General features: G+C 36.3%; 1 protein-coding gene across 1 annotated transcript; it reads left to right on the forward strand.

Moving 5' to 3' along the window:
- Window positions 1-6,458: 6,458 nt before the first annotated feature.
- Window positions 6,459-8,004, forward strand: CCOAOMT1 (S-adenosyl-L-methionine-dependent methyltransferases superfamily protein). Its single transcript, XM_021421771.2, has 5 exons — window positions 6,459-6,649; window positions 6,767-6,846; window positions 6,989-7,133; window positions 7,260-7,391; window positions 7,489-8,004. The coding sequence occupies exons 1-5, from the start codon at window positions 6,557-6,559 to the stop codon at window positions 7,780-7,782; spliced, it is 744 nt and encodes a 247-aa protein (XP_021277446.1). The 5' UTR covers window positions 6,459-6,556; the 3' UTR covers window positions 7,783-8,004.
- Window positions 8,005-13,331: the final 5,327 nt, after the last annotated feature.

Genomic DNA, 13,331 nt, shown 5'->3' on the forward strand with positions numbered 1-13,331 from the left:
ATAAGAACTTATCTAATTCAAAATAAAAATATAAAACTTTGATTAAAAATAAAAAAAATAAGAATTTTTAAATAATTTTGAAAATTTTTTTTAGACATTATGTTTAATATCAACTTCTAAGTTTTAGATGCTTATAAATTTGTCTCCGCCTTCTATTCTTAATACTATTTCTCAAATCAAGTGCAACCTTACATACTTTCAAAAATTACTTATTACCATATTTCAAAAATTATATGTCTTGTCAAGGTTTTAAAAGAATAGTATTCTTAAATTATATTGATGCTACTAATTAGGGATGTGTATTAATCGATTCAAACTGTAATAATTAATTAAATTCGACTAATTTGGATCGATTTTATCAATTTTGATGTCAATCGGTTAAGAGGAATAGTCTGCGCAATTATTTTAGTCCATTTTCGGTATAAAAAATTTACAATTGAATTCATTGAAAAATTGACCATTAATTATATATTTTTAAGTATATTTTACGTGTAGTTTAATATATATAAAGAACACCTCAAAGATATATTGTATGTATAAATATTATTAATATTTTAAAAATATTCCTAAAACACACCCCACATTTAAATAGAATACCCAACTAAAATCGATCATAATAGGTTAGTCTTGTTTATTTTTTCAATTTATTATAATTCAATCAATTCTAATTATTTTTGTATAAAAATATGGTTAATTTATTTTTTTTTAAATCATAAAATCGAACGGATCGAATGTTGAATCTTAATAATTATCCAAAGCGTCCTAAAATTGGTTGTAAAATTTGTCCCAAACAAATTGGAACTCAATCCTGTTGGGTCAGAGGAAAGCCCATTGGATCATCCAAAGGAAGTGAAATCCAAAAGGATAAACCCAAAAACATTAAGGAAATGAGCAAAAGAAGAAGTAACGGAGCATTGACAGATATAGAGTTCACGAAACTCACGTGCCCCAAAAGAAGGTTCCAAAAAGTACGAAGTCCACACAAGCAAGCAGCCTAGCCAGATGTGCCTAAGTATTTGGTCCTCTCTGATTCACCCACCCAACACTCTCTGACACAAACCTCGATTCCCAAGAAGACCAAATTCCGCATTCCCCGACAAAAAGGCAAATTATGGATCCCCGGAAATTGTCAGCTTTAGTCTCTTCCCTTGTCTCTCAACTCCTCTTATTGCTTCCCATTTTCTTCAATTCCACCCATTCCAATGATTTCGTTTCCGATAGGACCCTCTTTTCCGTTCTCAACTATCTGCTGTCGTCGCAAGAAATAGCCGCTTCTCTCTCCTTCGTTTCTGTTTCCAGGAAACGGAAGAGAACCCAATGTTCAGAATCTGATTCTGAGCCCATCGTTGAAGACAGGGACCCCGAACTCGGACATCGACTCGGCGATGACCGAGTCAGACTCGGCTTGACTCGGGATCCTGACTTGTTCAAAGCCTGCTTTAGAATGAAATCTTCCACCTTTGAGTGGCTCGCTGGATTGCTCGAGCCGCTGCTAGAGTGCCGTGACCCGGTTGGTTCACCGTTGAATCTATCGGCTGAGTTGCGGCTCGGTATTGGTTTATTCAGGTTAGCCACGGGCTCAAGTTACCCCGAAATCGCTCAAAGATTTGGGGTTTCCGAGTCAGTAACTCGTTTCTGTGCTAAACATTTGTGCCGCGTTCTTTGCACCAATTTTCGATTTTGGGTTGCGTTTCCTAGTCCAGAGGAGCTAAAGTCAGTGTCTTTATCTTTTGAACAATTGGCGGGTTTACCAAATTGTTGCGGAGTTATTGACTGCACTAGGTTCAATATTGTAAATGAAAACAATGGAAGCATCGACAGCGTTGCTGCTCAGATAGTGGTAGATTCATCATCAAAAATCTTGAGCATTGTCGCTGGTTTTAAGGGAGATAAGGGTGATTCTAGAGTCCTTAAAGCTTCAACTCTGTATAATGATGTTGAGGAAGGGAGGTTACTTAATTCAAGTCCAGTGCTTGTTAATGGAGTGGCTATAAATCAATATTTGGTTGGTGACGGAGGGTACCCTTTGCTTCCTTGGTTAATGGTACCTTTTGTTAATGTGGTTCCCGGGTCGAGTGAAGGGAAGTTCAATGTGGCACATAGTGCAATGCATGTTTCAGCATTGAAAACTATTGCTAGTTTGAAGAATTGGGGAATTTTGAAAAAACCAATGGAGGAAGAGCTCAAGGCTGCGGTTGCAATAATTGGGGCTTGTTCGATTCTGCATAATATTTTGCTTATGAGAGAGGATGATTCTGCATTGTGTGAATTGGTGGGAGATTACTTGGTGCATGATCAGAGCTCTCAGTGCTATGGGGAAGCTAGCTTGGAGGAGAATTCAACAGGGAAAGAGGCTTCTGTTATTCGAGATGCATTGGCCACAGAAGCTAGAGAAGCTCATGTTTCAAGTTTAGGACGGGAACCCGGAGATTCAGTATAATTGCAGTTCAATTGGATTGCTCGATGCAGAGTCTAAATATTGCTGAATTTCGACCATTCATGATTCAACAATTTTGAAATAGGTAATTGACAATTCTTTTGCTCATCTGAAATAAAAATAACGACATCTGGATTAGAGATTTTTACTTCCCGGCATTACTCCTGTCACTAAGGACTCTTTCCCTTTGTCTCTTATTTATTTTTGTCTACCAATTGATTTTTTGAAGATGGAATCTATTTCAGCATCCTCCATAGATATCATAGGACAATGTAAGGAATTCTTTTGTCCGATTGTTGTAGGTTGGATGGTAGCTATTTTAATCCAATAGAAAGCATGTTCCTTCTTTTCTAGTGCAACAAGTCTTTTCCTCTCAACTGAGAAGTCAAATGGTAGATTATGAATGACACATTGCCAAGTAAGAGACATGGTTCCTTGTAAAGACATAAAGGAAAATATGGATAATTGTAATGGTTATAGATTGCTCTAAAGCAAAAACATGATAAGCTGTGACCTTGGTTTAACTGAAATATGTTATAAGATGGAGAGAATTTGGCATGGTCAACTCATCTCTTGCAATCAGTTTTCTCTGGTGGGTGTGCTTGAACACAAACCCATAGGGAAATGTAGCTTCCAGTGCCTCCACTCCTTGACCATTATAGGGTTTTATACCAAATGGGGTGACTCTGCAATTCCAGAACCACATCCAGCAGTGTATTGCTCTAGAATACAATTCAATTTTGGGATGAATACTTGCAAAATGTTTATTGGACGTTTGTTGCTTAAAAATATCACATCTTTGCATATTTTTCAATTGCCAAAACCTCACGTCTCGCATCTGAAGTCTCAAGAAAACTTGAAACGCCTCTGTTTTGATGTACTTGAAGTTTGGCTGTATGATTATGTAGCTTACCAGTAGCTGTTAAGCTTCTAATTCCTCTCAAAATTAACTTCAAGTTAACTTGGGTTTCTGCTATCATCTTCTATCTTCCCAGTAGAGGTTTTAAAAACCAGCATTCTTCATGATTCCATATACCAATCAATCAAAATCTCATAGATTTTGCTGTAATGAAATAAAGTTTGGAACTGATGAATAGCGAGAAAAGCAGTGTAATTTTATGGATCAGGCTGCAGCTAGAGCATTTCTGATTGTGGATGATCATATTATGAGAGAAAACATGATTGCCAACTGATACGGCAGCAAGTGTAAGAACACTGGCGCAAATAGGGGAGCGTATTTTGACCCAAAGCGTAGGCCATTGTTGCTGGAAAGTTTGTGGTCTTTGTTTCAAGCTATACTCTGGCGGAGTCAAAGTCTGTTTTGGCTACAAAGAAAGACTGCATGAACTGAGAGTTTATTTCCATTAACATGATCTCTAACGTAAGACTTTGTCAACTCTTTCAATGATCTGGCGTCTGGAAATTGAGGAATAACCATACCTCCCAAGCACCTCAGCTTTGCTTTTCCTATGCTTAAACTGTACTCCTGTCTTTTGAGAACTCTCCATAGATGATTATATATGTATATTTATGCACACCCAGATTGGCTTCTCTTCAAGAGCTCCTTCTTTTCTTTTTTTTCGTTTTTTATATTTTTTCTATTTAGACAGTTTATACACACACACACAGAAAGAAGTCTAATTTGGAGTAAAAGTTGGTGAAATTTGTAGCGCCTGTGAACAGTCATCGCCCTCATTTTTTGACCCCGCGAGCTAATTGTGGAGTTCCACACTGCAAATAATGCCTGCCTAAGCTTCATTTTCTTGAATATTAAAGGTAAATTATCGGATTTGCTAAGATTCCAAACAGTTCTAATACTAATACTCTCTCTGACTATATATTCACGTGCATTATTAATTTTGAGTTTTTTAGTTTTTAGGGAATTCTTCAACTATTTGATCTTATAATTTATACACACTTGTTCGCAGGAATTTTGTGTTTTTTCCTTTGAATCTATACGGGATGTGGACCTCTTAACAAAATCATTAATTAACTATAAAGGAAAATATATAGAGAAACAAGTCTGACCATTTCTTCCCATTTGTTGTTACTCGGTGCATGTGCATGGGTTCATTTCTTTAACATCTGTTATATGGCTAGATGGGATTCTTTCCTTCTGTGTTTTCAAAAGGTTCGGCAAATGATCACAAGTCAAAACCCTCTAGAAAATTTAGGATTGTTTAATCTTTAACATCTGATTTTTGATTTATTTGGTGTTGGATTCAATTCCAGAAGAGCGTTAGCAAAATCTAAACGTACGACAGTGTTTAAGACGATTGCCAAGAATTAATACAGGCCACACGAATCTGCAAAGTTCGGTAGAAAATTGACAAAAAGTTGTTTAATGCAAGTGCCAAAAGGCGAACTTTGAAGATAAAGAAGGAATGTGTGTGCTCGTTATAGCTGCGGTGCCAATATGCCGCTGGCTTAATGGTAAAGGGTTAGGTAATTGGGATGGTCCCTTTGAAGGAAAGCTACGGACTAGGGACCAACTACATCATTGATACAAAAATAGACAAAACAGCTGCCTTAGTGGCTGCCTATTTTCACGAGAGAAAAAGAAGCAGGCAACCCCATAAGAAAGAGAGAAAGAGGAGAGATAAAGGCAGAAGGTTGTTAGCACCAAAGATTTGACTCAAACCCAATGGAACTGTCTCATCTTCACCAAACGCGGTATTCAATTTGAAAAACCACCCCCCCACAATATTTTCTCATTATAATTAATTACATACCCTTACCTAGAATATAAGTTGAAGGAGTCTTTATTGGCTTCTAATTTTGTAACAAAACCTTAGTACTTTTTGAGAAACATTTGAGTACTGATGAAATTAAGACGGGAGTGAGAGCAAAATTGTGGCATTATCCTTGAAATAAAACATGGTGGTGTATCGTTTCTTCTTTAGAATGTAAAACGTAACGTTTGGCCAACAATGCTGCCTTGCCTGTGCATGAATTCAAGAGAAACTTCTGGTAAGGTAAACTTGTTTCAATTTCTTAATCTTTTAACCCCCTTTTTTTCATTCACCTTGGGTAGAAAAAGCTTCACTGTGATTGTCACATTGGAGGACAAATGGGGCATTTCAGCCTAAATTTGAGGCTTCACTATGGTAAATTTCCAATGAAAGCAAAGAGGAGGAATTTCAAAGACAAATGGAGTTCCAGGATGATGTACAATACCTAATTTATAAACGAAAAGAAGCCCTTACCCATAAAAAGAATAGAGCAAAAAAAAGAAAGTTGCTAAAATGTAACTTAATTTTGCTGCTCAAAAGCAGTTTACCTCCTTATCCAACACCAACTCCCTTCAGATCGGTTTCCCCCTCTTTTCTACATCGCTTCCTCCATTCACCAAACTCTTACCAACTCCTATTTGCCTCACATATACATAAACCAACAACAAAGTTGGTGGAACCCACCACTACCATCCACTCAAAAACTTGCTAATACCAACTTTTGAATAATTTTTCCTAATCTTCATAAGAAAATATTGTCCATGGAAACTAAGCTTGCTCTGCTTTTAGTACATTTGGTTGATAACTAATAACCTAACTTGTCATTAGAGGAGGACTGCTACTATATTTTGAGTAAAGATGAATTAGTAATATGACTAAACATAATGGTATCTATAACTAAACAGATGAGCATTTTATAAATTTACATGGTGCTAATCCGGTACAAGTATCTATAAATTTCTTGAATATACAATTATCTCAGTGTAGAAATCTCTTTACTCCAATAAGTCAATTAGGTTCAAATTACTTAAATTTGGTATATTGTAAAGCTCAAGAAAGCAAGAAATTGCTCTCATTATTCGCGGATTGACCTCATCACCAAGTCATGACACAATTGGCCTACTTTCGACCTGTACCACAGCCACAGCCACAGGGTGAAAGAATGGGACCCAATTCAGACTCATGCGGTTTTGGGGCTTTACCAACCCCCGACCGGGTTGGCAGGCGGCCCAACCACCAAAAAACGCGGTCTAAACCGGATTTACAACCTCCATAAAAGCCCATTAGATTTCCTCTCCCAACTCAGGTTGCCTTTGCAAGGGAATCAAAGCTCTCTCAAACCAGAAAAACAGGGAAGCAACAGAATAACCTTTGGAGATTTGTACCAATGGCAACTAATACCCAAGAGCAGCAATCTCAGGCTGGTAGGCACCAGGAGGTTGGCCACAAGAGTCTTTTGCAAAGTGATGCCCTTTATCAGGTATCATCATTAACTCTAAGCATCCAAATTCTTGCTTTGATTATGTTGAACCTCTCATTTGTAATCAATGTTTTGACGTTAGTTTTTGATTTTATTAATGGGATTTTGGTTTTGCAGTATATCCTTGAGACTAGTGTGTACCCAAGAGAGCCTGAACCCATGAAGGAGCTCAGAGAATTGACTGCCAAGCATCCATGGTTCGTTCTTGATTCAGATTCTCGAATTATAGTTACTAAATATCTATGGGCCTCCGTCGTCTTTTTTTTATATATATATTTGTCCTTTTTCTGGTTTGGGATTTTAAGTATTGTTGGTTTGACTGGAATGATATGGAAACAGGAATCTCATGACTACATCAGCAGATGAAGGGCAATTCTTGAACATGCTTCTTAAGCTGATCAACGCCAAGAACACCATGGAGATTGGCGTCTACACTGGCTACTCTCTCTTAGCCACAGCCCTTGCTCTCCCTGACGATGGAAAGGTAGTTAAAGATTTAACAGACAAAAAATGCTCTTATCCGGCAGACTAAAATATCAGACACACAAAAATAGAAGCAGTCCTTAAAGGACACAGGATATTAAAGTCACGTTTTTTTCAATGTTTGCAGATCTTGGCCATGGACATTAACAGAGAAAACTACGAGTTGGGTCTGCCTGTTATCCAAAAGGCTGGTGTTGCACACAAAATTGATTTCAAAGAGGGCCCTGCTATGCCAGTTCTTGATCAACTAGTCGAAGATGTAAATTTCACTAAACCCCATCCATTTTTTTAAACTTCTTTTTGTCCTCGGAATTATCGACGAACTGAGAGTTGTTCTATATGGGAAATTTTCGCAGGAAAAGAATCACGGATCCTATGACTTCATCTTTGTGGATGCTGATAAGGACAACTACATAAACTACCACAAGAGGCTAATTGAGCTGGTGAAAGTAGGTGGTTTGATCGGCTACGACAACACCCTATGGAATGGCTCGGTGGTAGCGCCCCCTGATGCTCCTTTGAGGAAGTACGTCAGGTATTACAGAGACTTTGTTTTGGAACTCAACAAGGCTCTTGCTGTTGACCCCAGGATTGAGATCTGCATGCTCCCGGTGGGTGATGGAATCACCCTTTGCCGTCGGGTGAAATGAACCATTACCCAAGGTTGACCTCGGCACGAAATTTGACATAAATATCTCATGTGTTTTTCAATTTTCAAATCTTTACATATATTCCGTATTTTTATTACATAATGGCCGGTGGATGATTGAAGAATGCCATATCATCATGGTACAAATTTATTTTGGTATATTTAAAAACATGCCTTTGCCTATCTACCATATGAAATCATAATCAATATTTTCTCAAGATAAGATTCAAGTTCCAACATTTTCGACCAATGTAACATTTGGATTTTGTGCAATTTTTTCTCTTTTGTGCTTCACGATTATGTGGTCTTTCTTTTCTGCATTTAGTTTGGAATCTAAGCAAGTTATGATACAATTAAGAAATATTTTCATAACTAGCCGGTATATTTAGGTGATACCTGATCGATGATGTATAGGTTTCACTAAAAAACAAACATAAAAATGACACACCCAAAATGTCAATAACCAGTGAGGGTCTTTGTGAGTAATAAAGAATGATTCTAACTTGTCATCAGATATCCGGCAATGTGTTAGGGATCGGACCTTCTAAGTATCAATTCATGAGACACAATGACTACCTGACAGCTGCGGTCCAACTACCGTAAACTTTGCTTAATTAATCACTCTTGTTCCAATCCGCTCGTTGCAAAAGCATCCAATCACATTTCCTTATTCTTTTGCTCAAAGTGAAATGAATTTTTAGAGATAAAAAAAAAATCTTAATGTCAACACACTTTAGACCATGATGTGCTCATCCGTGGCTTTGTTCTACGCGTGGCTTCCACCCATCGAGAGACGCACCAAACCTCATTTCCATTCTCGATTTCTATATTTTTTTTACGGCAATCACTTTTGCTTTAATATGTCAGAGGCACAATTAAACGTTTGGCTATCATAACCATACTCCTAGATCAATGCTTATATTTTTCCTAATAAAAGTTAAGAAGGATCCTTTCATCATGACCTTGTTCAATGAAAAATTTGCTATTATAAATAGGGCTTTTATTTTCTTAAATTCATGTTCTTTTAGAAGATTTACCTTTAAAATAATTTTTTTTATATGAAGTATATTATATCTCAAAAGAAGAAAAAACTCAATCATCTTAGATACCTCTTGTTAGCCCTTATTCTACTTATCATATTCGACAAGCATTTCATCAGGAGTGATCAAATTGAACAATTTGTCACTTTACAAATTCCACTAGAGTTTCCACAACAATAGATCCAACATTGATACTCTCATATTCACTTTGGTGTAGTTAGATTAGCTCTGAATTATCATAGGCGTAAAGGTTAGCTAGTTATGGCTCGCATGGCTTTACTTGACACAAGATATATCAAGTATGAAAATGCATGCATTGAATTGTTAAAGCTACTCTTAACATGGGAACAATTATTCTGACTCTTTTTCCAAATTATACTATGGCCCTGTGTGATCCAAATTTACACTTAGCATTAAAAGTCCAAATCCAAATAATAGGTGCTCCACAATTACCTACTGCTATTGTAGCAACACTTCACTATCAGATGGTGTATAGAACCCAAAACCACGCATTCATTCTTTCCAGACTTCAAACCAACTTGGATGATGCACTAGTCTTGTCCATAAACACCACCCAAGTTCCCAACTACTCATTTGTTCCAAGGAGAATACCAAGACATGATCTTGTTAAGTTTTTTCCGAAAAAATGGATAACTAACTACGAAAAGCTTCATGAAATAGCAAGTTCTATCCAATCCACTGAAACTTATTTCACCAAAAAAGCAGATGGCACAATAGAGATCAAATTTGACCATTCCCATTTAAAGGAACCTTCAGCACCACCAATTTTCTTCACAATGTTTATGCTCAGAATAGTAAAAGATGAGCCTAGTCCAAAACAAGCCTTTATCCAAAGCTTTGACCATGAAGGAAAACCTGTTTTCCACTTTACAGATGCATCTGAACATTGTCCATAGGACATCAATTGTAATTGTGAAGGTTGCCTGAAAGAAAGCCTCAAAGCATACTACGAACCAAATCGTGCTTCAGCTAAAAGGTCAAAAAATAAGAGGCAAAGTTGTTCTGACATAGAATTATATAGAAAATACCAAGATAACGATCCTTTAATAAGAACTCTAAGGGAAGATGAAGGAAAGTACTAATATTTATTCAAATATTCTCTTCCAAAATGGGCACAACCTAAAAAAAAAGTATCAGAACCTTTTTCTCAAAAGTAACTACCTCTATGAACTCCAAAACCTATGTTACCTTTCTATAAAAAGATCCAAAAGTAGATCCAAAAACAAGGTTGCTCTGAAACCTATCAACAACCTCAAAAATGCCCATTGGTTACTAAGGTTTGCATGTTCCAACCATAAAATCTTTCCTATAACCATGAATTTCCTCCACTAGAGGAATTCTAAAAAAATGAATACAAACATGCACCCAAAATTTCTACTCCACTCCAAGCAAATGCTATAGAAAGACCAACCAAGCTCAGTGCAGCAGAAGCCACACTAAATTGGCAAACAGAAATTCTTTTGCATAGAATTCCTTACTTAAAGGAATTAAGCACAAGGTCACTATTATACAAGACAGAATCAGAAAAGTGGAAGATAAAGTTGATGAGAATACCAAGGTTGCCAATGATATGATTAAACTTCTCCAGAATAAGGTGTTGTACTTTAGTTGTATATGGAACCAAAAGAGGCAGAGATTTAGAAACTTAAAGCTTAAATTAAGCTCCTCCAAGAAAACAAGAGAATCCCATCTCTAAATAGAAATGGCCCATTTCGATTATTAATTCGAATATGGTCTCCAATAATCCTAGAAGAACCATCAGGGTCACGCCTCAAATTTCCACCTCCATTTAAGGAAGTAACTCTTTTCGACCTCTACAAAACGCTTAAAGCTCAGAAAGAAGAGGAAGAAAAACAAAGAAAAAGAAAAGAGGTAGAAAAAACTTCTGAAAAGTTGACAAAAAAGGCATAGGGAAAAAAACCAATACAAAAAGAGATGGAGGACCCACAATCAAAACAACGGTTAGGATAATCATCAAAGACCAAGAAGAACCCAAAGCGATAATGATCAAACATGAAAATTCTCTGACTTCTTTTCTTAAAGAATACAGAGAAACTTCAACCTTAAAGATTTTCTCAATGCAAGCAATTCCAGATGATAAGCTAAACCTCTTCATCCTCAACTTCTTCTAAAACCTTAAAATCCTTATCAAACATAGATGATAAAACACATTCTGAAGAAGAATCACTATTAAAATTAAAAAATCTTAATTCATGGCAAGCAGTTCGGGAATAAAAGTTAAAGAGATAGATACAGATGATGATACTGGAGGAACACCTTATGCCCTGAGACATTTAGCAGCACCAATAGTATCAAAATTAACATTCACCAATGATGACATTCCAAAGACAAAATGACTAGAAAGGTTCCAAGAGTTCCATGCATAGCTAGAAACTAGAAGGTTATTTGAAGAAAGCCACTACACTATTTTAATGGAATTCCTATCCAAATTCACTAGAGCCTTGAGAAATTAGTGGAATACTATTAGCCAAATAGACCAAATGCAGTTTCTAGTTCTACAAGACTTCAGCCAAGATATTCAAATTCTCCACATGTATTTTCTCGAAAATGTTGAAGATGTCAAAACTTTACAATTGAAGAAGTTTTTCCAAAAAAAATGTTGCTTATACAAAAGGTTGGATCTTGATAGACACTTCCAAAAGATGTTGAAACTCTTTTACGTTATTGGAGCTTTTTCAAGTCTTAAACAAATTTTCCTTTCTTCATTGCCAGATTCTATTCAAACAATAGTTACAAGTGCACTTTAGCAACAAATGAAGGAAATTTTGTCATTAATCCTTGGAGAAATACAACAAGAAATCCACATTGCTCTTAAAGATATCTATCACAGAAGAAAAGTGGTATAAGATTACCTTGCAAAAAATAAAGAATTGGACAAAGCTTATGAAAAACCTGAATGGCAAATAAAATGCTCCAAAGCTTAAATTTGTGATTGCAGAACCAAAAGGAAAAAACATTTTAAAAAATTTAAGTTTTCCAAGAGATTTCCTCCCTATTAGAGGTACAAAACAAAGTGCAGATACCTTAAGAAAAAAAGACCAAGCTACAGAGCTAAAACAACTAAGTGCTTTATCTATAATCAATAAGGACACTTTACCAAACGATGCCCTGCCAACAAAAAGGAAAAAGCAAAGATGTTCCAAGAAATCTAGCAGAAAACAAGAGTCAATCTAGAGAATAATGACCTGGAGTCAATTTTCTCACTCGAAGAGGAACCCACAAACAAAACCCTATTTGTTCTTCAAACCTTGGTCTTACATCCAGATGATGAAATAGAAACTGAAGAATTCTTCATAATTTAACCTCAAGACAAATTGCCTCCCTAGCTAAAAATTCAAAAAATTCTTGAACCACCAATACCCTCGATGCCTATTTCCATCTACCCTTCAAAATATAGCTAGCCTATTCTAGCAATAGCCTTTTTCAACACCGGAGCAACAAAAATAATAATGAATCCTTGGATACTTCCCCCAGAATTCTAGATACCTAATGAAAGACATTTCAAAACTGCTAAGATCAAACATTTACTACACATCTGATCAGTAAGCCTGATACTATCTAGTTTTCTCCCCCATGCTCTATCACCGCTCAAGTTCTTGGGTTAGAAATATCTGGGAAAAATATCGTCATAGGTTTTGACATTTATTATCAATGCCAGCATTTGAGGATTCTTTCTGAGGGGATAAGGTACAAATATTTTTTCTAACCATTTGTGCAACTCCCCAGATTATCTTTTTTCTAACAACCATTAAATCAAGGCCAAATGATAGTTGATATGCTCAAAGAGAAAACATGTGCTAATTTTCACTCATAGTTCCTTCTCAAATGCAATAATCCTTTATGGAAGAACTCAAAGTTCTTTATTAAGCTACCATTCAAGCTTAATGAAGACATTAATCCTACCTAGGCTAGTCATTTGAGAATGAACCCAGATCACCAAAAGCTAATTGAAGAAAAATGTAAAGACTTACAGTAACAAGGGTTTATTGAGCCATCTAATTCTCAATGGGCATGCCAGGCTTTTTATATTAATAAGAGAGCTGAACAAGTTGGAGGCAAATTGAGATTAGTCATCAACTATCAGCCTCTTATTCACTTTCTCCTTGGTGACAAATTTCCATTGCCCAACAAAAACTCCATTTTCTCAAGCCTTGCCAATACAAGAGTCTTCTCAAAATTTGATTTCAAGGTTGGTTTTTGGCAAATGGGTAGTTGTACTAAAGATAGGCAAAAAACAGGATTCTACATACCTAACCACCACTACCAATCGACTGTATTACCATTTTGGCTCAAAAAGGCTCCATCACTGTTCCAAAAGACAATGGTAAAAATCTTTCATCACGTAATGGATTGGGCTCTCATTTATATAGATGATATCCTCTTATTCAGCTCAGATAAAGAAGCCCACATTCAATTACTTCAACACTTCACAAAATTGGTCTTAAAATATGGAATTATGCTCTCAAAA

Source organism: Theobroma umbraticum, unplaced genomic scaffold (genome assembly GCF_002168275.2).
Source record: "Theobroma umbraticum cultivar Fairchild unplaced genomic scaffold, ASM216827v3 scaffold_30.0, whole genome shotgun sequence".
Taxonomy (NCBI): domain Eukaryota; kingdom Viridiplantae; phylum Streptophyta; class Magnoliopsida; order Malvales; family Malvaceae; genus Theobroma; species Theobroma umbraticum.